We start from the raw sequence: 25037 nt of genomic DNA on the forward strand, positions 1-25037 counted from the left end.
TCACACATTCCTATTAAATGCATACTGGGACCAGACAGACCATTTAATGGCTGGAAATGTCAGCTGGACGGCATTTCCTAATAAAATAAAATGTGTTTCAACACCAGTCAAATTTAGGTTAAAGAGGAACTACAGTCATTAGTTACGTGCTCACGGAAGAGGTGGGTCTTTAGCTGTTTTTTGAAGATGGTGACAGATTCTGTGGTTCGGATTGAAGTTGGAAGATCATTCCACCACTGAGGGACAGTTTAGTGTGAAGTTATTGGAAAGGGACCTTGAGCCATGCTGAGTAGGCACTACTAATGCATGAGGGCAAGTAAGCCTCATAGCGGAGTGTTGAGGTAGGGCGGTGCTGTTCCAGATAAGGTCTTGTACGTGAGCATCAAGGCCTTGAATTTGATGACGGCGGCTACAGGAAGCCAGCGGAGGGAGACGAAGAGGGGTGTGACGTGGGTTCTTTTGGGCTGGTCGAAGACGAGGCGCGCTGCAGCATTCTGAATCATCTGAAGGGGTTTGATGGAGCTGTCTGGGAGACCCGAGAGTAGTGCGTCGCAGTAGTCAAGTTTTGAGATGACAAGAACCTGGACTAGTAGCTGTTCGGTGAGATCGGGTCTGATTTACTTGATGTTGTATAGATTTAACCTGCAGGACCGTGTAGTTGTTGAAATGTAGTTTGTAAAGGTCAAGCTGTCGTCGAAACTCACCCCAAGGTTTCTGGCTGTCGTGGTTGAGCTGTGCTGTACGGTGAGGTTGATTTGAGGGGCAGGCAGGGATGACGAGAAGCTCAGTTTTTGCCAAGTTGATCTTAAGGTGGTGTTCCTTCATCCAGTTTGAGATGTGATGCAGGCCAGCAGAGATTCGTGCGGAGACGGATGGATCATCAGGCTGGAAGGACAAATAGAGCTGGGTGTCATCAGCGTAGAAATGATATGAGAATCCATGAGACTGAATCACAGGCCCCAGAGATGTAGCATAAATAGAAAAGAGCAGTGGACCCAGAACTGTTTCCTGAGGAACCCCAGTTGTGAGATGCTGAGTTTCAGAAACCCCTCCCCTCCACAATACCTTGAAGGATCTGTCTGATACCTAGACTGGAGAGAGTTGACAGGAGGATCTAATGATTCACAGAGGTCAAGTAGGATGAGGAGAAGTTGAAGTTGGAAGCTAGGGAAGCGGGTGTTGCAGTGTTCTCTGTGGGGATCCAGGTCTCGGTCAGAGCCAGCACACTGAGGTTGGAGTGGGTGGCAAAGGCAGGAATGATATCGCTCTTGTTGACAGCAGATTGGCAGTTCCATAGCCCAATTGAGAACAAGGAGTCTGGTGAATTTGGGGAAACCACTTGATGAAGTGTGTATTGTGTTGAACTATTTCAATTGCTTTTGCTTGATTTGTTCATCGCAAACAGCTGAAAGTTTGTAAATTTTGACAATAAACCTGATTTACAATGGGGGGTTGAATCATTTTGATTGCAACTGTATAATATTTCAAGTCTGTTTGATGAATTGCTGGTGTTTGTGCAAGTGTGGACTCTGTGATACAGAGACGTCCATATTAGTGACTCGTTTAAAAAGATATAACGAGCACAACTAATAATGAATGGTTTCCAGAATGTTCTGGGACCGTTCTGAGAACAGCATTTTAGTTCCTGTTTGGTTCTTGTGTGTATATAAACGTTAACGTCTCTTTGTGCGTTGAGGCTCAGGGAATGTTTCTCTAACGTTCCGATAACCTTGCTGTAGCGCTTGATGTTTCAAAGAATGTTTCCTTAACATTCTGCAAACCTTTCAGTCATTTAAACCTCTCAGGAACCGTGGTGGTTCAGAGCTGTTTTGGCAGCACAACGGGAGGAGGACCTACACAATATTAGTCAGGTGGTTTTAATGTTCTTCCTGATCTGTATGTGTAATTCCAACAACTTTGGTAGAAACTTGCTACGAAGCTTCTAAGAATTAAAAGAGTCGACTCTTTTTCGTGAGCGGATCCGAATATCATGACTCACTGAATAGAGTCGGAATTTCTGTCCCTATTTTCTATCTTATACATACTTGAACTCGAGCCAGATCATTACCACTGTCTGGAAATAACTCTATTTCTACAGCGTTTCTATAGCTCTATACAAATCACTAGTTTGGAAGTCGATGACTCGATTCCCTGAATGAACAAGTCGGTTCATTTTTGGAATTCTATATACACAAAAGTAGGTTACTTCATCTATATGGGGTGTTACCCTCAAACATATTTGGAATTAAAATCTCGACTACAGTGCTAGCACATGAATGTTGTAAGTTAATCAAAAAATGGAGTTGAAATAAGATTTAATTTTAGTCGTTTTATTCTGTATGAAAACGCATAGCTGATTGGCTGAAGCTCTATATATAAGCATGTACTGTAGATTTGTTATCCATTTTGAACTTGAACCCCCAGGCATCGTCCCGTCTGACCACCGAGAGCGCGCGCGGTCGGGAGCGCGCGCGGAGTCATGCATGAGCGCTGCAGTTTTCTTTGAAGTTCAGGGGGAAAGATGGCGATGTGCGCGACGCTCACGCGCTTTTCCTGCAACTTATCAGTGGTTTTGCCCACTCTGTCTAGAACCGTAGGGTACCAGATACTAACAAGGACGAACAGATCTACTTCGCGGACTTTCTGCACGACGTCCTGGCTTTCACAAGGTAAAACATTATTTTGTTTTTTTGTTTTTTTAAAAAGTGCATGGATGTGGAGCCTTGAATTCATCAACAACATGACAGGACATGCAGCAACCTGCAAGAGTTTTCATGCAAGGTCGAATTTGTAATGTTACTTGTTGTGATCTGCTTCATTTCCTTTATTTATTTATTTATATATTTTTATGTAACCTTTGACCTCTTGATCTCTCAGGTTCAGTAAACACTCAGTCTCCTGGTTAAGGTGCAGAAGTAGATTTGTTTCCTTGCACAAATGATCTCTTATTTGCAACCAAATCTAAAAATGTACTAATTCAATACTGTGCATGAGTCAAAGCTGAATTCAGTTTTATTTCTATGCTCTCAGAATAAAGCTGCACGTTTCCTTTCACACTAGTGGTACCATCGTTGGACCATTTTATATATTCCCCAGATACCTTTCAAAATAATAATAATAATAATAATAATAATAATAATAATTTAAGCACCATCATTGAACCTTATTCTTAAAGTCACCACATACACTTAAATGACGCACCCTTGATAGTACCACCACAGCGACAGCTTTAAAGGTACGCTCTGGTACCTTTTTTTTTTTTTATTTCTGCGAGTGTATAGCACTTCAACAATAACAGACTTTGCCACAAAGTAGATTCAGATCCCTAGCGAGCAACCAAGAGGCGACGATGAAGAAGTGAAATGACACGAGCGAGTAATCTTGACTTGAGTCAAGTCTTGAGCCTGGATAGTGAGATTCTAAATAAAAGACAACGTATAGGTGTAGAAGAGTAACGACGAACAGTGCAAATGACGAGCTGATGTATGAAAATTCATACATCATATGAAAATTCGTACTGAAGTTCCTGTTTACATATGCCCTACCGTTTTTATGCACTAAAATGGTACCGTTTGATTGTCGTTATGAAATTTCGAGGCCTTTTAGGAGCCGTTCATGTTCGGAACAAGGTTCTAGAAGTCATGTCGAATTGATCTTTTGATAAAAAACCGCTCCAATAAAGTCTCTTAAACATCTTCCAGGAGGAGCCCTGGGTTGAAATCCTCACCCTTCTCTGTTGTTTGATATTTCATCTTGTAAAGTGGTTGAACAGGTCTGCCTGATTTTAATGTTCGCGTGCTTTGTAAATGTGCACGCCAGCTGTTTCCCACAGCGCTCGCATCGTGACTCCGTCCTCAGTCCGGTTTAAACCTGAACTGCTGGGGCGGTTTATTACCCTGAATGGAACTCTGACTGTTATTGCGGTTCACAATGTTTCTTTGGTTTTTCAGGATCTTTTTCTCTTTTTTTCCCCTTCTCCACATTCATGTGGTGTTATCACTGAGATAATGGAAGAGGAAACGGTGGAAAGCGTTCACGTTACCGAGAATCATGATCCGTCGGGTCTCATGTTTTGGATGGTGAATTTAGTTTCTCAGAAGAACAGTGTTTAGCTTTCCAACAGTTCGAGTGAAGAGGAGGAGCTTTGGGAGGGGTTTTTTTTTTTTTGGCTGCGTGGTTGTGTTTCATAAGACCTTTTGGATTCAGGACAGAAGACGTTAAATTGTTCTTTGAGCTCTTGAACAGTGCTGAGTCTCGGGAAATATTTATAGTTTGATTAGAAATGACGGCCGTCTCGGAATAAAACGTTGTGCATCACGATTTTACCAAATTTTCTCCACTGATGAATTATCCTTGTTCGGTTTCATGCTCGTGTGTTTCAAATTTAACTCTCAGTTTTAAATTCTACTGCTTTGATGTGCGACAGTATAAAGTTTCAGTATTTAGATACGAGCTTAAAGTAAAACTCCACCCTGAGACACATTAAATGTGTTTAGATTGAAATAAGGGTCTTCCACTAATATCGGCACCCTTAGTAAATAGGAGCAAAGAAGGCTGTGAAAAAGTGTCGTTATTGTTTAACCTTTTGATCTTTTTGTTTAAAAAAAAACCAACTCATGGATATCAAACAATTCCAAACACAACACGGGTTTATCCAAAAAAAAAAAAATCTTTGTTAAATATTATAATTATTGACACCCCTATGAATTCATATGAGGGAAAAATATATTTGAAATATATTCCCATTTATGTTTTAAATGTTTTTTAGTACACCTGGGTGACTAGTAACAGGAAATTGTTCAGCCATGACTTCCTGTTTCATAGGGGTATAAATATGAGGGAACACACAGGCCAAGGAACACAGGAACACAATGATCCTGTAATCATTCATAACAGTGGGTGAGACCAAGGAATATAACCGTGACGTGCGGCAAAAGGTTGTTGAGCTTCACAATATGGGACGTGTCTATAAGAAAATAACACAAGCATTGAAAACGCCCATTTCCACCATCAGGGCAATAATTAAGAAGTTCCAGTCGACTGGAAATGTTATGTATCGACCTGGAATTGGACGTGTGTCTATATCGTCTCAACGCACTGTGAAGAGGACGGTTCGAGTGGATAAAAAAGTCTCCAAGGATCACAGCTGGAGAAATGCAGAAGTTAGTTGTGTCTCGGGGTCAGAAAGTCTCCAAAACTACAGTCTGAAGTCACCGACATCACCACAAGCTGTTTGGAAGGGTTTCGAGAAAAAAGCCTCTACTCTCATCCAAAAACAAACTCGAGTGTGTTCAGTTTCCAGACACTACTGGAACTTCAAATGGGATCGGGTTCTATGGTCAGATGAAACCAGAATAGAGCTTTTTGGTAATAAACACAGAGGTGGTTTTGGAGCACACAGAGAGGTAGCCATGTGGAGAAATGCCTCATGACCACAGTTAAATATGGAGGTGGATCTTTAATGTTTTGGGCTGTTTTTCTGCCAGAGGACCTGGACATTTTGTTAGGATACAAGGCATCATGGACTCCATCAAATATCAACAGATATTAAAGGAAAACCTGACTGCCTCTGACAGAAAGATTCAAATGGGCCGTGGTCGTATCTTCCAGCAGGACAATGATCCAAAACATCATCAAAATCAACACAGAAATGGTTTACTGACCACAAAATCAAATTCCTGCCATGACCATCCCAGTCCCCTGACCTGAACCCCATAGAAAACCTGTGGGGTGAACTGAAGAGGAGAGTCCACCAGCGTGGACCTCGAAATGTGAAGGATCTGGGGAGATTCTGTACGGAGGAACGCTCTCAGATCCCTCGCCATGTATTCTCCAACCTCATCAGGCGTTACAGGAGAAGACTCAGAGCTGTTATCTTGGCAAAGTGACGTAGCACAAAGTATTGACTAAAAGGGTGACAATAATTATTGCACACCTATATTTAACAAATATATATATTTTATATATATATATATATATATATATATATATATATATATATATATATATATATATATATATATATATATATATATATATATATATATATATTATAAACCTGTGTTGTTTGTAATTGTTTGATGTCCATGAGAACAGAATACTTATTGTGAATTCTTTGAACAAAAGATCAAAAGGTTAAACAAAAAAGGATTCATATTCTTCTTTAAAGTGCATGTTTAGTTTTAAAAACACCGCATGCTTTGTTTGCAGCTCTCAGATTTACAGACAAACACGAGTGGGTACGAGCAGACGGACACATCGGGACAGTCGGCATCAGCGCTTACGCCCAGGTACCTTCTTCCTGTAAATAATGATGTTGATGAAACCCCCTGAGACGATATGAGGAGGAAACCTTGAGAGGAACCCAACTCAAAAGGGAACCCGTCCTCATCCGGGTGACTCGGGCTTGAACCCCCGACCTTCCGATCATTAACCGCCAAGCCACCACTGCCCCTAAAATAAAAATGTGTGTAACGCTGATATAGGGACGTTTTCTCTAAGTAAAATTTAATTTAACATTTATGGAAGGAGTCTCCAGTGTCAGTACTTTCCAACAGTCGGGGGTAAAGGTAGCTATTTCAGTGTCTTCAGGACTGATGAGTTGATGGTTTGTTATTTTTACTTCAAGGGAGAGGGTGTTAAATAAATTGCAATCCTACTGAAACGATTCCTTTAGTTGAAATCCTGATAGTAGTTGTTCTATAAAATGTAAATATAAAACTAATCTCATGCGTAATGCTAGTTATCGTAACAGAAATTTCAAAATTTAAATTTTGGAGTGTTGTGGAAGAATAAACGCAAATAACGACGAGAACGGTTGGTTGTCTTCCCCAATCCAACGTAATGAAGTGTAGCGTTAGTGAGAGAATTACTGAATAGTCTACACCTGTTTCTGTTCTAGTTGCTCTTCATTTCCAGTAGGTGTGTCCTGTACGCTCTTCGGTTGTCTACCCCCGCCCCCCCTCATTTCCTCTTCCCTGGCGCCTTGTGTAATTGTGATATGTCAAAAAAATAGTTGTATCGTTTTTATTTATTTATTTTGAAATCTATTTTCCCGTGTATTAATCACAGGAAGCATTAGGTGATGTCGTGTACTGCGGACTGCCGGAGGTCGGAACGAAGCTCCAACCAATGGGTGAGCTCTGATGCTTTCTAAAAAAAAAAAAAAAAAAAACAATTAAAAAAAAAAAAAGTCTGAAATCCAAATGTAATCTTTTTTTTTTTTGTAAAAATGCATTTCCCGCGTCATATTCTACTCGGATTCGTCAGTACCTCTCACTTCTAGGAGAAAATTATTACTGCGCCCTGTGCAATCCTGTTGATTAAAGCAGTGTGTAGATGGACTTTTCTTTTAGAACTGCGGATACTGATTCATACGTCATGTTCTGGACGAAGAATGTTTCATTTTTTTAAAAAAAACAATCCTTGTCTTTCAGAGGAATTTGGCGTGTTAGAGAGCGTGAAGGCCGCTAGCGAGCTGTACTCGCCTCTGACTGGAGAAGTCACTGAAATCAACACAGAACTGACGGAGAACCCCGGACTCATCAACTCGTCCTGCTACGAGCGTGGTGAGCATGCATGTGTGTGTGTGTGTGTGTGTATGTGTATGTGTATGTGTATATATGTGTACGTGTGTGTGTGTAGTCTATGTCTCTAATCCTTTCTCCTGTCTTCAAGGATGGTTGATTAAGATGATGATAGAAAACCCCGGAGAGCTGGAAGCCCTTATGGATGAAGCTGCATATGAAAAATACGTCAAGTCCCTGGAGTAGTTCCGTTGATTTACACGTTAAATCTGCTTTCTCTTTCTCTTTCTGTATCAAATATAAACTGATTCTAGTGCTTAAAAACCCACTGCAAATTCTTATGATGCCAGAGATCGGACTTCGTTACTTGTGTGAGTGTAATGAGGATTTAAAACACATCTGTAGGTTTGAAGAGCTACAGGACCTGCACTCCAGTTTTAGGTACTTTCGAATAAATTTGGAACATTGGCGCTTTAGTCTTGGTAACGGTATAAAACTGCAAGTTTCATGTCCCGAGAATGATTTCTTAAATAATTGACTTTCACGGAAGGACTCCAGTCAGGACACCTTAAAGCTTAATGTGTAACTCGGTGCTTTTATATTTAGATAAGTGGGATTATTGTCTGGATAATAGACATGTAGAGGTGTCGAGTTTCTAGCTCACCGTTTTAACACATTAAGCTAATTTCAGATGTTTGAGAGAGCTGAAAACGGATAACCGTGTTATTTTCCTGTTTCGGTATTTATTCACAGACTAAGTCTGTGAGAGATTTGGTGTCGCTTTTTTGGTGGTCGTTTTGGTAAACTAAGCCACGTTAAGACTTATTTCCACGTTACAGAACGTCCCCATCACCAACACGTGAACAAGCTGCGAATCTGAAAGTAAAACACACCCGTACACGTGACATTTTTGTTCCCACGGGATCTCAGGATTACTCCTTTGGTCACTAGGCGTTCAGAGAACTGAGGATAAAGTGCACTGACGGGAATCGTCCGAGTTCGTTACGACAGTCGGTTACGGGAGAGATCAGAGCGTGTGCGATGTTGGTCAATAATAATTACGATAATAAGTGATGCATATTAAATTCATCTTTCAATTGGTGCTTGATGCAATGTGGGTTTTTTCCCCGCCTGGCATGTTTAATAGCAGCTTGCAAAGATTCGTTTTTGTCCTGTTCTGTAGCAAGAGACACCAGTCACTTATCTGACGTTAAACCAGGACAGGAAACACACAACGTAAACACCTTGATCTTTGAGCTTAGATTAAGATACTGATAGGTTGCGGTGTGGGGATTATTAATGATTAATGAACTGCTGATCATAGTCTCTGTGGCACGTGAAGAGCATCTCTGAGCATTTTCTAATGAGTCAGGCATTTGAGCTGAAATTTCATGTCGAGCAATTAACACCAGTGGATATATATATATATATATATATATATATATATATATATATATATATATATATATATATATATATATATATATATATATATATATACGTAGTCATGGGGTAGAAAATCAAGTACAGAGCTTCGGCTTATACTTGAATGAAAGTTTAAAAAAAAGAGTCCTCACTTAAATGTACTCAAAGTATTTTACAAATAAATTAAAAGTGCCTTTTTAAAACATGGTTTCAATTGCAAATTAGCAACTTGACTGTCTCCATGACGATTATCTCCAGAACACATTACAAAACAATCCTGAAGCGATCAGCCTGTGACTGGAGGCTTGCACGGCTCGGTGTGGATCGTCTACTCCGTCATCTCTGGGTGTTTCTCGGTCTTTGTCTATGTATTTTCCATCTTAATGTATGTTGTGGTGTGAGATGTTTCCGTTTTTCAGTAAAAGGTTGCAGGTTATCCGTGGGTCTGTAAGCTCCAAAAGATTAAATCATGTTTTCTGTGATTTAGTCCATATGGTGTGCTTTTCTGTCATTAATATTAGGTTAATAATAAATGTTAAATAAAACATGAACTCTGCACTACCTTTATTATCCTTAGGCCATGCGTTATTCATGTGAACTTGAACTGCTTCCTCTGTAGAGACTTGCATTTGTGGTTTGTGGTTTGCGTGTTTATCAGGATGAACCAATACTCCTAACACGAACCCAAATGTTAAAGGGTTTGCCAAGGCAAATGACTAGTCTATAAACACCTGTAACCTTGCCAACATTTCAGAATACAGTTTCATATTTCGAATTCACATTAATAAAATAAAATAAAAACCTCATGCTGCATTTGTTTCTGTCTTTGGCACAGACCGCTGGGATCAGATTAACTTTGAACTTTTAAAGGCTGCACTTTTAAAACAGGCCTCATGTGTGGCAGCTTGACAGATACTTAATAGATTTTAATACGTTAATAAATCTGACACCGTTGGTGTGCTCTTGCAACACATTCCGAGCCTTAAATATAATAACATACATAAAAAACTTTAATTGTTCAATAGAATTCAGGTTTAATCGGGATTTGTGTTTATCAGACAAGGCAGGCGTGTGTTCATAGAAAATAGGCTAAAGGTGGGGGATAAAGATAGAATATTAACATGTAATTTTACTAAGAATTTTGTTTTATGAACATTAGGTCAAGTTACTAATTTTGACTGCGGTCCTGTTTAATTTAATACACATGCTGAATCACTCTAGTGAGCGCCCCCTAGTGTCTAAAATCCGGAAACGCAACATGACTGTTTCTCACCGCTACACCTCATGTTGGAGGAGTTAGAATTAGAACCAATACTGGTCCTTACATTTTTCCATCGAAGAAAAAGAGATTTCTCAGTACTTCTACATAGAAATACTCAGGGAACACAACACTTTGATGATTTTAAATTATTTGAACGTGTGAGCTCTTTTGGTAAATATTACGTGTTATTATCCTCTATAAAGGTTACAACAAAAACTACGGCAGCAACAAGATAAAAGCTGATATCTCTTAAAATTCAAGCAAAATTATCAATTCACTTGAAAGTCTACTTTACTGTTTTCCTATAATGTGTGACATGTTTCTGTTCATTTTTATCTCTATGTACTAATCTTAATGTATTGTACTACTACTACTACTACTACTAATAATAATAATAATAGGAAGAGGAAGCAGAGGAAGAAGAACAGTATGGATAGTATTCTATGTTTGATTTTCATTATTAATGTTAACAAATCTTTTATTTTGTTTTATTAACTTCTAGATCGTTCACAATTTCGTAAAAATACAAAACTAAGAACAAACACATATGTCCCAGAGGGAAAAGTTTCTTATCTGTAAAGTGTTCCGACTTTGCTAATTCATACATTACAAACAAACAAAAACAAATGACCTCAACTGATTCAATTATTGGAAAATTTGCAAGGGAAGAAAGATTTTTACAAAGGGGCAGGGATTCGGGGGAAATCTAAATTGCTTTTAGATCAAGTTTAGTGGCAAGTTTTATAAAAAAAACTTACGCTTAAAGTATTTGGGAAACAAAGTGGGCAAATTTCAAGTCTGTCTGAGAAACCGGTAAACTAAAATTCACCGCTGAATTGCATTTTGTTTTCTATCTTAAATGATTTAGATGATGATAAAAGTTTATTTGGGATAAATATGATAATAAAGTTATGAGTCGTTTCATTTTAGCTTCATGCAGCTTGTAGTCACTTCACTTTGTGCATGAATATAATGAAAAGAAAGTGTAACCCAAAAGCTTAGAATTGTATTTGTGTGCACATTATAGTTGTTATTTATATACAATGAAAAATATATTTCCAGTCAAGCAGAACAGTTCTGAGTGGATGAAAATGCCAAACACAGCCCTAAACTAGTTAGGGATTTGCTTTGTTCATTCTCATAACAATCATTAATTTAGGACAATATACTGTATATAATAATAATAATAATAATAATAATAATAATAATTTGGGGGCGCACGGTGACTTAGTGGTTAGCACGTTCACCTCACACCTCCAGGGTCCGGGGTTCGATTCCTACCGTGGCCCTGTGTGTGGAGTTTGCATGTTCTCCCCGTGCTGCGGGGGTTTCCTCCAGGTACTCCGGTTTCCTCCCCCAGTCCAAAGACATGCATGGTAGGCTGATTGGCATGTCCAAAGTGTCCGTAGTGCATGAATGGGTGTGTGAATGTGTATGTGAGTGTGCCCTGCACTGGATTGGCACCCTGTCCAGGGTGTACCCCGCCTTGTGCCCGATGCTCCCTGGGATAGGCCCCAGGTTTCCCGTGACCCTGAAGGAAGGATAAGCGGTATAGAAGATGGATGGATGGATAATAATTTGGAACGCTTGGGACTTCCAGATTGTTGGAACAGTGTTGCTAAGCAACATGAAATTCTTGCTTCTAGCTCGGTTTTGAAGAGAGAGAAAAGTTGCTCTGATCAAGAAAGAGAAATGAGTAACTCTCTGACTGCACTTGCCGCTGGTGTACTGGATCTTCTACTGCGCCTCCTGCTGTTCACGGCCGGAGCTGCAGCCACCGCAGCCGGCATTTACTATTATGTGAAACGAGGCGATGGAAAGAAAACAACAACAGCGCACCCCGAGGTCACCACTGAAGGTACAACTATTTCTCCAGTCGTGCTGCTGTAACCATGCAGTGCTCAGTTTCCTTCTGTCCTTTAAAAGAAATGAATTTAGTAGATTTGTTCAGTCCTTCATAAGCTAACAGGCTTTTGTCCTATTTTGGCTTCATGAATGTGTGATAAAATGATATAATAAATTATAAATAAATAATATATCAATTATAATAAAACCAATAAACCTTAATTGTACTTTTTTAGGTCTCACCGGCTGAGGCTGAGGACAACCCCAGAAGGTCGAGGAGACCATTGCTCAGCTGAAGGTGGAGAAGGCTGACCTCAAAGACCAGGTGAAGACACTGCGACAAAGAGTGCAGAACATCACGAATGTGCTAACTGAGACTTACAGGCTGTTTACCGGTCAAATGACTGTAAGTGAGAAAAGTCTTGCATTAAGCAGCTCCTTTAGTAATAATATGAGGAATTTTCACGTTTATGCATGCATGATGAGTTTAAATGAACCAACATAGAAGTTGTATTTTCATGCTGCTAGATTTTTTTTTTTTTTACTGAATCATTGAACCATTGCAGATGTAAACATTAAGCACTCTGCTTTGAACGTTTTTTTTTTTTTTTTCAATCATGTGTGTGTGTTTTCATACATTAAATCTGTCCCTTTTTTTTTTTTTTTTTTTACAGAAACATGGCATACCTCCTGGATCCAAGGAGACAGAAGGCAGCTAGAAGAGAAACGGATCCCCAGCAAGATCAGTGGAGAAGCCTTTGTTTGTAACGACATCATCAAGACGCTTCCTGAATGAAGAAATGAATCGAAAAACATATTTCGATACTTATTTATCAGATCTGTACTGTTTCTACTGTTGAATTTATTAGGCTCCCTCACTTTTTTTTTTTTTCCCCAGCTAGATGTTAACTTCACGTTTTTCACCCTTCATACGTCATAAGCTACGAGGAAAAATGTCACCAAGGAATCGGCAGAAAGAATTTGTCAATCCCACAGAAAGAAATCTAGAAAGAAACAAACATGTAGTAAATAGATAGAAAATAAGTGAATAAATAAATGTAGTTCTCTGGAACGGTTCATTTCTTCTCTCTTTAATCAATCGTAGTCGGTCAGCTAGGCAAGAAAAGTGTCTCTTTGTGTCTCTCTCAGTGTTTCAGTCAGTCAGTCTCCTTCTGGAGCCAGGAATTATTTTCTTATATCTTTCTTCACTACTTGCTCTTCCATGAGTACTTTTTAATCACTCCTCGCTGATTTAATCAATGACTTGTCCGTCAAAATGACTGAAAGTCGGCACAGGGCAGGTCGAAGTCGAGTGAGATCAGGAGCTCATTCCTCATCAGCTCCACAGAGCCCTCGTTATGGACATCACTCCACTAATTTGCCATCCTGGAGAAGATTCTCTCCACATACCCTGCCGAGACCCGTACACTCAGGTTGTAGGAGATGATAGACAGCATATTTGCGAAATACAGCCCTCCACCCATCCACTTCTTAAGTGCTTAATTAAGAACTTGAGTAGAAACCTAAAAAGAACTTGTCTGATGACACATATTATTATTGCTGGACAAAACACACCAGGAGACAGTTTTACTCGATCCTAAACTAAGTTTCGTAACTAAACTCGCAGAAAAGAGGATGACTGAATGACTAAAACACCTTCCTAAGGCAAGATTTTCAAGTCAGCTTCATTGCGGGAATGCTAACCTGCTAAACGTCTGCAGCACTAACACTGATTTACACTGTAATATAATAATAATAATCATCATCATCCTTTAAAATACATTTGAATGTTTAGTCAGGGTTTCTGTCGTAAAAAAACAAAAACAAACAGACGCTGTAATTTTTGTTTGTTATCGTTACTGATTATGCACAAGTATTACTCATAATTTTAGGTTTAGCTAGTCTGTACTTTGTTTACACAGACATATTGTAATCTCTTACAATACATCTATTCTGCACTGTGAATGACGTTCAGATTCAAGTAACCCCGGACTAGACCTGCCCAGCGGCCTGAGAAGTGTTTCCTGTACTGCGTTCATTGTAAAATAAAAACGGATAAACGTGTCTGTTACTGTGTTACTGTGTCACCTCGTGTATGCTACCAGTGTTGGTTGGGTAAGTTACAGAAAAGTAATGAATTACTAGTCACATCAACATTGTATGTAAATGACTGATTCATTACTCATTACTAATTTCTGCATTTTTCAAAAACATTGAGAGGAAGACTTGAGCTGAAAGAGGGAGGTTTCCATCCATCCACCCATCCACCCATCTTCTATACCGCTTATCCTTTTCAGGGTCACGGGGAACCTGGAGCCTCTCCCAGGGGGCATCGGGCACAAGGCGGGGTACACCCTGGACAGGGTAGAGGGAGGTTTCATGACCCATTAATATCCGTAACAACAACCTCGACCACATGGACAACAGAAATGAAACGTTTCGTTGAATTCTTTCAATTTGAGTCAAACATGGAATAGTTTAGCCTTTTAAGCACCGCTTTTATTAAAAGATTCCTAACACAAAAATAAAAAGTAAACAACACAACGTTCCTGTCTGTATATTTTATTTTTTCTTTTTATTATTATTATTTTATAGAAATGAATTATATTTGACATGTAACTGTTACATGTCATATAAATATATAAATATACAAAACATATAAATATTTAACGCGTAAATGTCGAACATTATTGTGTTTAAAAAATGACTGTAATTAATATTAAAGTCCTACACGGCTCTTAGCGGCGCTTCCTGATTCACGCTTCACACTTCCGGTTTGAAGCCCTCTAGCGGACGGCTCCTATTGGCTGCCGTTTTCATATCCCATAAACCCCTGCGCTTGTACTTCCTTTTTCTTTTCGGCCATATTCCGCCCAGACGGTATGAGCAAATATCCTTCAGCGTTATCAACTTTATCCGTTTTAATCCTTCACAAGTGCGCGTTTTACGCCGAATAGAGTTCCACAGATGTTTACAGGAGTGTGTTGTGTGTAAGAGTGGATGAGTATGGAGTGTGTAGAGTGTGCACAAGAAGAGAAATTAGATGTAGAGTTAAAAGTGTACACACGCTGGGGTTGTAATAACACCTCGGTGAAGGATGTTCACACTGAGCTGCGTTTTAATCAGTCAGGAACATGGCGTGGTGTGTGTTTAATCGGGTTCTTTTATTATAATGAAATAAATGTACACACCCGCTTCTTGATTAACTCCAGTGTCTGCTAGCTTCTCTGGTTAGCTGTGAGGTTGCCATGTTGGCTAGTAATGCTAGCTCTGGTGAAATGTTCTGAGGTTTTCTTCCTATGGTGTGTGTGGAGAGAGAGAGATTTTTGGGAATAGTGTGCACTGTACGCTGTGTGTCTGTATGTATAACTCTGTGTGTGTGTGTGTTTCACAGGGAATAAACAGTCATGGCCCCCAGCCGGAATGGGATGATCCTGAACCCTCACTTCCATAAAGACTGGCAGAAGAGAGTTCGTACCTGGTTCAACCAGCCAGCCAGAAAACTCCGCAGGTACGCCTCAGAGGATCCGTTCCACCTCGCCGTGATCCTCTTATACCACGCAATCAGAAGCAGCCATTCATTTTCTGTAACAGAAGCTTCATTATAATATCTAGTGACTTTGGTGGCAGATGTTCCATGTAAACGTGTTAAATTCCTCTGCACGTTGATACGTGAGGTAGGTACGTGAGGTAGAGAGAGACTTTCTACCGGTCAGAAGGTTTGTGGACACTCGACTGAAATGTTTCGCGTGATCTTTAAAGCCCTTTTGATCTGAAGGTGTAGGATTAAACGTTTGAAATCGTCTCGTAGGCAGAAACATAATCGTGCAGATGTTTTCATTGCTTTCATTAGAAAACTAACTTATTTACAAATAAACGTTTAAACGGACGACTCGGAGCGAAACATGTTTCCGAAAAGCAGCCGATAAGTGTGTAGCGTAGGTGTGAACTCCTATAATACTGTTTAAAAAAAAACATCTCCGGGAAATTCCCCAAGAAATCATTTGAGAAAATACCAAGAATTAAATTATTTTGATTTATTTTGGGTTTTTAAAAAAAAATTTATCACAACATAATTCCCATAGTTCCATTTGTTACTCCAGAGTTTTGATGACTTTTTTTTTTTTTTATTCTAAATATATGTACACACATACATTTACACACGAGTCACATCAGTATACAGTCTTGAGAGCCGTACAAACATAATCCACAAACTTGACCCTTACCGTCGTCAAATACTAGACTATACCATTTTGTAATCGGGCTTAAAATAATAGAATATGAATTTTATTCCCAGATTAAAATTCCAGTGAAAATACAAGCACCAAACAAGACTCGCAGGACTCCTAATCAAACCTCCGTAATATTCGGAGGAGCGTGCGATTTTTCAAAATTCCCGCAGGTTTGGGTCACGTGACGTCATCACGGCGCACGTTCAGCCGAAGCCCTCTTCGATTCGCGTGCGTCGAACTTGAGCACAGCTAAAAGGTCTCGTTTACCGACAAGCATCACTGCGAGAGACCGTGCAATTGCAATTTCGCCGATTCGAATGAAAGAGTGAAGTCCATCCATCCTGAAAGCATTCCTATGTTACAAAACCCCAAGACTGGAGACTGTTCAATATCATGGAATGACTTTTTTTTTTTATCTTGGGGAGGAATTGTACCGGTATATCATGGACTGTACGATATGGCACATCCCTAATGTGAGGAGGCGTTTGTGGAGCGCTTATGGAAGGAGTCTCCAGTGTCGGAGTATTGTAACATGGGAATGTTTTCAGGATGGAGGACTTCACTGTGCGGTTTCTCAGCATTTTTATCTTCACGAGAAAAACTCTCAAGGGAAAGAATGACGTTTATCAAGTTAGAACTCACTTGAAATGAATGAGAAATCATAATCGATGCCAGGTTGCTGTGGTATAAGAGGAAACGAGCAGGTTTAAGAGACCGTGCAAGTGCAACAGTCAGATGATGACAAATTCTCCGGAATCTCTGTACATCTTATGATGATTCTCCTTGAACCCTTTTTTCTGATGGCTGTTGTGCTCAATACGGATTAACGCTTGCAGGCTAGTATTTAACTGTTGCGCACCACAGTATACAGCACTTTTGTAATTAAACTGCTTTCTTGCCGCTGTGTTACAGACGTAAGGCTCGCCAGGCGAAGGCTCGCCGCATCGCCCCTCGTCCAGTCGCCGGACCTCTGAGGCCCATCGTCAGGTGTCCGACGGTCCGCTATAACACCAAGGTCCGCGCCGGCCGGGGCTTCACCCTGGAAGAGCTGAAGGTGCGATTGTGCTTCTAGACTTTACTTTTAATCTTTGAAGGATCCCCCCAAAGTTGATTCATATGAAAAGATTTTTAGTTAAGCGAGACCAGATTTGGTTTTATGTTTAATAACATACTTGCATTCCTCATTTTCAGTTAAATAATGAATTTTTCAGTTAAATAATGAATTTTTCAGTTAAATAATGAATTTTTCTGAACGTTAGATTTAGTAAAAACAAAACATTTAGGAGCATTATACACTATTGTTTTTCTAACTTGTACACAACACCTAGCGTATAATAATGTCCGTCATTGCTGGGTTCTGTTTGTCCTGTCGACCGGTCCTACCCCGTGTCCCGAGCGACAGTCAGATGATGACAAATTCTCCGGAATCTCTGTACATTTGTGATGATCCTCCTTGAACCCTTTGTGCTGATGACTGCTGTGCTCGACACGGACGGACGTTGGGTTCCGAACTGTGATTCAGCGAGGACCTCGCGATCATTTTTCATGGTTTGGTTTGTGTCTCAGGCCGCTGGCATCAACAAGAGAGTGGCCCGCACCATCGGCATCGCTGTTGACCCGCGCCGCCGCAACAGATCCACAGAGTCCCTGCACGTCAACGTCCAGAGGCTGAAGGTGTACCGCTCCAAACTTATCCTCTTCCCCAGGAAGGTGTCTGCGCCCAAGAAGGGAGACAGCACTGTAAGTGGCTCAGCTTTGCGTCGAGCACTGGCGAATGAATCGCTGCCGCTTTTAGACATTTCTATTTTATTTCTATATCTTGAGTGTAAGTCTTACAGCCGCTGTGATTTTTCTGAAAACTGAGCCGAGCCTAATTTCATGCATTTGCACAAAAAAAACAACCAAACTTGATTCCCTAATGAGAACATTACACGACATGACGCTAATCTTATTTGCCGTGTAGGTCTATACGGATCAGTCGTGGATATTTCTGTATCGTCTTATTTTTAACCCTGCGTACACACTAGCAAGCGGCAGATCGTTTATTTCCTGTTTTGCGTGTAACACGGAGCCGCCATTTCAGCAACGCGCTGAGCATTTCTCAGTTCTGTTAAAGTTCGCCACGACTCTAAACAGACAAGCCCAAACAATTGACTCGTGTATTAGTGATCAGTGTGGTTTAATTAGTGTTTAATTAGAGAGGTTTAGAAGCTGTATATAGCGACTATCATTTCCTAGGGTAAAACATTCAAATTAAAGATCACGACCGCGGCTAGATAAAATGGACAGGACGTTATTAAATCGACCGGGAGGTCATGTTTTTTTTTTTTTTTTTTTTTTTTTTAAGTTCTGTTATATCAAAGCATGATATGAATGGTTTCTGTTATTGGTTAAGTTAAAACAGCGCTGCTGAAACAGTTTGCTCATCTCTGAAAAACCGCTAAATGCAGGTTTTATTCATCGTATCAGTTAAATCTTGTGAGTCTGCTCGGTGCTGAAATGTTCCGGTCAGAATAGACCGGATTCTGACTGCGTCTGTGATTGTAAGAGAGTAAACATCTACAAGGGTGTACGTTTTATTTATATTTCATGTGGGTTTTTATCGTCATTCCTCTTTCTTTTTTTTTGTAGTCTGTAAAATGTCTTAATGTAAAAATAAGGCCTTGATTAGCATTAAAATATCTTAAATTCACGTTTTAAAGGTCTTGAAATGCAATCGAGCCGACACCGTAAAGATGGTTTTAGATTTTATTTTAACTCGTTGCTGTTTGAGACGGTAAACGCCGCTCCACACCGGCTTCATCTGTGTCTGTGCTGCGAGTTTGAGTCGCTTATATCCTGCATTTAGACACGACAGTATCTGGTTTACAGTATTTCACCTGACTGGTAATAAGTGAATTTAAAACAAACAAACTGTTGCCAACTAAGTGGAGGTCTTCCTGCGGTTTTCCGACAAAATAAAAGCCACAAGGTCTAATGCATAAAAGTCAATTAAGTCAGAAATATATTACTATATATTTATTAGTTCTAGTAAACACTATTACTAGTGTACACTAGGGGGTTTCTAATACCGCTGTTGAGGCGTGATGGTAAATCCGACATCTTTTTCTCTTCCCATTGCTATAATCTATCTCTATATATCTTTGTCCTCTCTTGGAAAGTCATGAGAAGGAAATGCTGGATTTTTTTTCTTTCTTTCACCGTTTGAGTAAACGGTAATGCTAAACGGATATTTGCTCCGGTCTCCCATATCCCACTATAGAATTTTACCCTGCTAGAGTTTACTTTAACTCAGAAGTGAATGTCTGTGCGTGAACACAGTCCGTTATAGCCGATGTATCGTGTTGCACGATTGAACTGGCGTGCAGGTCTTTTCATTTTTTTGCCAATATCTTGAACATGGCATTAAAAAGTATTACATTTGAAGCGCTGATACCTGCAGATACCCTGATCTAGTTTTGCTGTCAGAAAACACACTTATAGAAATCTCTGCACGTCCTTGATGAACTTATTTAACTTCTTTGACACTTGTACTTTTTGGCTCTTGCATTTGACAACCCCTCCCCCCTCCACACCTTCTTTTGTTTTGTTTATTTTTCTTTTTAACCATCTTTGCAGGAGGAGGAGGTCAAGATGGCGACACAGCTCACTGGACCAGTCATGCCCATTAAGATCGTAAGTATTTTATTTCGAAGTGTCCGAAGCACGTCACGTCCTATCTTTTAAAAGCTCTGGATATCTCGGTGTTCACATTTTATAATCTGTATAGTTTATTCGCCTGTTTAACTCATGACGGATGAATTTCTGCTCCAGGTGCACAAGAAGGAGAAGGCCCGCATGATCACTGAGGAAGAGAAGAAGTTCAACGCGTTCGCCAATCTGCGCATGGCTCGTGCCAACGCCCGTCTCTTCGGCATCCGCGCCAAGAGGGCAAAGGAGGCCGCTGAGCAGGATGTAGAGAAGAAGAAATAGACCGTTATTTGTATGCAACAAAATAAAGCCTCTCCACAAATAGTCGTGTGTGTGTTTATGAACAGAGGTTTTGCAAATGTCTAGCAATTCTCATACTTAAATACTCACTACACTGCACATACAAGAGATGTGCAGGTCTAAACACTAGGGTAGGGCAATGGGTACATGTATTAAATAAATGCATGTATAACGATATTCGAATGCATTTGAAATCTGGCTTTCTTAAAAAGAAAAGTGTTCTTTTTTTTTTTTCCCCCACACATTTTATTTAAAAATGTAAAACAGATTTTATTTAATATCTACGAAATACGTTGCTTAAAATGGAAAAGCAGAGCGATCAATTCTGCCGTTTAAACCTGTACAATTTTAGCGATTCGGAACAAAATGTTCACATTAAACGAGCTTGTATATCGTGATACTGAGAGATGGGGCAGTCGACTTGGCAAGTGGCCTCGGGATGGCTGTGAATTATTAGTCGGTTAATTTGAACAATTTAAAATCAGTTTGTTTTCATTAAATAACTTTATTTGTTTAGATTTGAAGAGGGTATAATAATGTGAGGAATTAAAATAAGGTATTACATTACGGTCTGAGATCTTTGTGCAGCGCTTAGATTCAGAACCTGCTCCCAACACACGTGAGCTAATTATACAGTCACTGTGGCGTTTAATAAAACATGGGCTGTAATTCTTCATACATGCCATTAGATGGCAGCATAAGGACAAAAATCCACGTTGGGTGTATCCTAGTTTTTTTGTATAAATATTGATTTGTACAGTATAATCTGTCTACTCGTGGGTATTAAAGACATTTCAGATGCACTTGTATTTTATATGGTAATGTAATCTAGAGGTGAAGAAATAAACATTTTCTGCAGAGTAGTTCTAAGTCTCTAAGGAAAATTCTGAACTTGAAACATTTACAATTTGGACGTTGATGCCAGTCTAAATGGATTACTGTATATGGTGTGCTCATTGTTGTGGGATGAACCACAAATGGGTGTGAAGGCCGAGTGTCCACATACTTTTGGCCATATAAATGTGTTCCTCGGAGCACAACCGAAGAACCGATCGGATCACGGGTGTTTTACCTGCTTTCATCTTTCTTATTCCAAGATTTATTTATTTTTTATTAGTGGAGGATTGGTAACTAATTTATTCTGGTCAGGGTTGTGCTGATCCAGAGCCAATCCACCTACTAGCGTGTTTTTTTTTTTTTGATGGGAGGTGGGAGGAAACCTACATGGGGAGAACATACGAAACTCCGTACGGACAGTAATGAGATCAGGATCTAACACAAAGCATCTTGATGGAAATCTGGATCGAGGATCTTAATGAGCAAGCCTAGAGGTGAAGAAACTCGAATAGAATAAGACCGCAAAGGGATCCCATCCTCTCCTAGGTGAATTGTTATTCTGATTTTTTTTTTAAATGATTGCATTAAACACTTATACATTGAATAAGCAAATCAGTCCGGAATTGCACGTAAAATATACAAGATGTAGAGGATGAGCTAAAGATGAGGTGCTCCAGAGGCTTTGCACCTGCTGTAAGTCGAGAGGCTAATGGGCCACTTACGCGGACATCTCATTCATATTCTGGTGCCTGGTCGTGGCCACTAGCTTTGAACCACTCGTACTGGTCTCGTTAAATGTCACTGATGAGACCGAGCATGGAATGAATCAAAAATGATCCTCAGTCTTACAGGTTCACAGGAATTCAGCACAAGTGTCTAAGACTAATCATATTCCCAGGTTGCTCTGTTTCTTCATTTCGGAGCATTAGGTGTCGTATCGATGAGGGTTTGAGCCATTCTTCCGCTTTACACTTAACGAGACATGCGGGGTGGATTATAGTCTGTGCTAATAGATGCTCCATGGCTGTAGCAAATGCAAAAGCGTATAGAAAGACAAGATAATTACGCCACTAAAAAAACAACGGGAAATAAATAAAGACATGTTATCTCTCTCTGAGCCCCTCGGCTAATATTGTAGTTGTTTAAGATATTATAATGGAATACTGATTTTTTTTTTTTTTCACCTGGTGTGCAAGTGATCATTGCCGTAAATCCTGTACGATTAGTTCTCCGCATGTGCTTTCTGTCGAGTCCTGCTATGGACTAATCATACACATTGTTTTTTTTTTACACCTTCGCCTCACGCCTCCAGGGTCGGGGGTTCGATTCCCACCGTGGCCCTGTGTGTGCGGAGTTTGCGTGTTCTCCCCGTGCTGCGGGGGTTTCCTCCGGGTACTCCGGTTTCCTCCCCAGTCCAAAGACATGCATGGTAGGCTGATTGGCGTGTCTAAAGTGTCTATGAATGGGTGTGTGAATGTGTATGTGTACCCCGCCTTGTGCCCGATGCTCCCTGGGATGGTCTCCAGGTTCCCCGTGACCCTGAAAAGGATAAAGCGGTATAGAAGATGGATGGACATATACGCATACATTCTGAAATCCACGAAGAATATCTAAATATGGACAAATGAGGCTGGGTCACGCTATTTTGTCACATTTTAATTAGTAGATTACATTAATTATAAATGAAATCTACGTAGCGTCGAGTCAGGAATGAAACACCGTGTCGTGCCGTTTTAAGAAAATAATCAACGATTGGTGAGGTGATGAAGCAGAGTCACTGTTACCACACCAGCACACGCTGGAGCGTTTTGTTCCTCGACAGCGATTTGCCGACCGTTAAGTTTTTCTTCAGTTATTAAAGAACGTGAATGTTAAATGTTAAACGGACGTCACGTTACGGCAGCTGTGAACAGTCGTTTCCTCACCAGCCTCTTAACGAAAGAAAAAGAATGAACACTTTCTGACCAATCGAAATGGAGCATTCATTAGTGCGATGGAATAAAGATGCATTATTAGCACAGTCACGGAGCAAATAACTCGCTGTGTTTTGCATCCTCTATTAGAGATGACACACTACCTACCCACAGAGCTTACATAACCATCAAACCTACAACACCGAGTGCACAGAGATGACACTGAACTGGCCTGAGCTTCACAAAATGTTAAACGTTGTACACTGTACACACACACGCACACACACACACACACACACACACACACACACACACATATATATATATATATATAGTCTTTCTCTCGCCCTCTCTGTCTTTCGTAGTTAAGATGATTTGTACGTTTAGGATGCTTTTGGACAAGATTCTGGATCCAGACTTTCCGAATAAAACCCCTCTAGTGCCCAAGGGTCCGTAGGCCTGGTTGGTTTGTCTGTCTGCGCAGCCGCAGATCTATCCTCTGTACTAGAGCTCAGGTGGAGGTTGCTGCTCATCTGCATCCCCACATGGACTCGCGAGCCTCCAATAGGATGTGAGACGTGATAACAGCAGGGCTTCTGTATCATTAGTCTGGTTTGTGTGCCGTATTGGGCAAACACATGGGCGCTGCTGGCATTCTTGCACACTCTGTGCTCCTTAAATAGCAGCCTGAGTGAGAAACGAACAGCGCAGCAAAGCGAGTAATTAGACTCATCACTTTCGCAGCCGGGGGGGGTGGGACGACGACGACAACCCCTTCCCCAAGCCTGTCCTCAGGGAACAATCAATTCCCATTCCAGACTAAAAATGGACTGATTGTTTTGTAGCTTGTTGTGTGAATGATAAAAGTGGACAGACGCCCGGATGAGTACTTTAACGGGTCGTGTGTAAGGGCACTTCACGCACATGTCCAGTGACGTGAGTGATGCTTATATAAGCTGCGGATTTGCTCTGTGGGAAGGTAATGTGTTAAATCTGTTGTAGAGGCTGCAGGAACAAAAGTGTGCTGTTTGGCTCTACTTATGCTTCACTTGTATATGTGTGCTAGGAGCACTGAAGTGTGTTGGAGTGTTTATCATTCCGAACGCATATATATGTATATACATATCCGCCCCATGAAATCATAATGTTCAAACCAATCAAACCAAATGAAACTTCCATCCATCCATCCATCTTCTATACTACTTAATCCTTTTCAGGGTCACGGGAAACCTGGAGCCTATCCCAGGGAGCATGGGGCACAAGGCGGGGTACACCCTGGACAGGGTGCCAATCCTTCGCAGGGCACAATCACATACACACTCACACACCCATTCATACACTACGCACACTTTAGACACGCCAATCAGCCTACCATGCACGTCTTTGGACCGGGGGAGGAAACCCCCGCAGCACGGGGAGAACATGCAGACTCCGCACACACATTTATACTGTACCAGAGGTCTTTATTGTAACTATTTAAAACAATAAAACTCTCCACATCATGATGTTATAGTAAACTAATCAACAACCGGGTGGTGTGATGAAGTGGAGTATTTGTTCCCACCATGAAGTTGATTTTTTCTTAACGATTTTTAATAATAAAATGTCTCGAAGTGTTTTTATATTTATTAAAGAATATCTTTCTTTCTTTCTTTCCTTATTTATTTATTTTTAACCCATTTATAGTTATATTTAATGTTGCGAAACGTCTGCGAAACAAGTTAGTTCCTGTTCTCGCTTACATGAAAGCAAATATATATATATATATATATATATATATATATATATATATATATATATATATATATATATATATATATATATATATATAGTTGTTCAAAACTAGCCTCTAAGTATTCATATGAAGCAGCAAAGAACCCTCGTCTGGTAATATGAAGTTTAACAAATTTTGATTTCAAAAAGCATAGCGTTAGCAAAACAGGGGAAATGCAGCCGGTTTAATCCTGAGGTAAAGCTAGTCGAAGCGGCAAAGCTCGTCTTGCTCATT

General features: G+C 40.2%; 2 protein-coding genes and 2 non-coding genes across 4 annotated transcripts; all 4 read left to right on the forward strand.

Moving 5' to 3' along the window:
• Positions 1-2400: 2400 nt before the first annotated feature.
• Positions 2401-9757, forward strand: gcshb (glycine cleavage system protein H (aminomethyl carrier), b). The gene is made up of 5 exons (XM_017478105.3): positions 2401-2669; positions 6211-6290; positions 7072-7135; positions 7437-7568; positions 7678-9757. Exons 1-5 carry the CDS (start codon positions 2522-2524, stop codon positions 7770-7772), a joined length of 519 nt encoding a protein of 172 aa, XP_017333594.1. The 5' UTR covers positions 2401-2521; the 3' UTR covers positions 7773-9757.
• Positions 9758-14923: 5166 nt separating this feature from the next.
• On the forward strand, positions 14924-20303 carry rpl13 (ribosomal protein L13). Its single transcript, NM_001200113.1, is given in 6 exon segments — positions 14924-14937; positions 15452-15568; positions 17202-17343; positions 17856-18029; positions 19908-19964; positions 20103-20303. Coding segments are annotated over 5 exon segments (636 nt in total). The 5' UTR covers positions 14924-14937; positions 15452-15464; the 3' UTR covers positions 20262-20303.
• LOC124628618 (small nucleolar RNA MBII-202) lies at positions 17026-17107 on the forward strand. The gene has a single exon (XR_006983205.1). It is a non-coding gene; the product is annotated as a small nucleolar RNA MBII-202 (small nucleolar RNA).
• On the forward strand, positions 17697-17777 carry LOC124628619 (small nucleolar RNA MBII-202). Its single transcript, XR_006983206.1, has one exon. It is a non-coding gene; the product is annotated as a small nucleolar RNA MBII-202 (small nucleolar RNA).
• Positions 20304-25037: the final 4734 nt, after the last annotated feature.

Source organism: Ictalurus punctatus, chromosome 10 (genome assembly GCF_001660625.3).
Source record: "Ictalurus punctatus breed USDA103 chromosome 10, Coco_2.0, whole genome shotgun sequence".
NCBI lineage: Eukaryota > Metazoa > Chordata > Actinopteri > Siluriformes > Ictaluridae > Ictalurus > Ictalurus punctatus.

What these genes read in the sequence shown, in the direction of transcription:
- gcshb (XM_017478105.3), top strand. Translation starts at nt 2,522, where the DNA reads ATGGCGATGTGCGCGACGCTCACGCGCTTTTCCTGCAACTTATCAGTG. An exon ending in GACGTCCTGGCTTTCACAAG is followed by an intron (nt 2,670 to 6,210) that starts GTAAAACATTAT and finishes CTTTGTTTGCAG; the next exon opens with CTCTCAGATTTACAGACAAA. An exon ending in AACGAAGCTCCAACCAATGG is followed by an intron (nt 7,136 to 7,436) that starts GTGAGCTCTGAT and finishes CTTGTCTTTCAG; the next exon opens with AGGAATTTGGCGTGTTAGAG.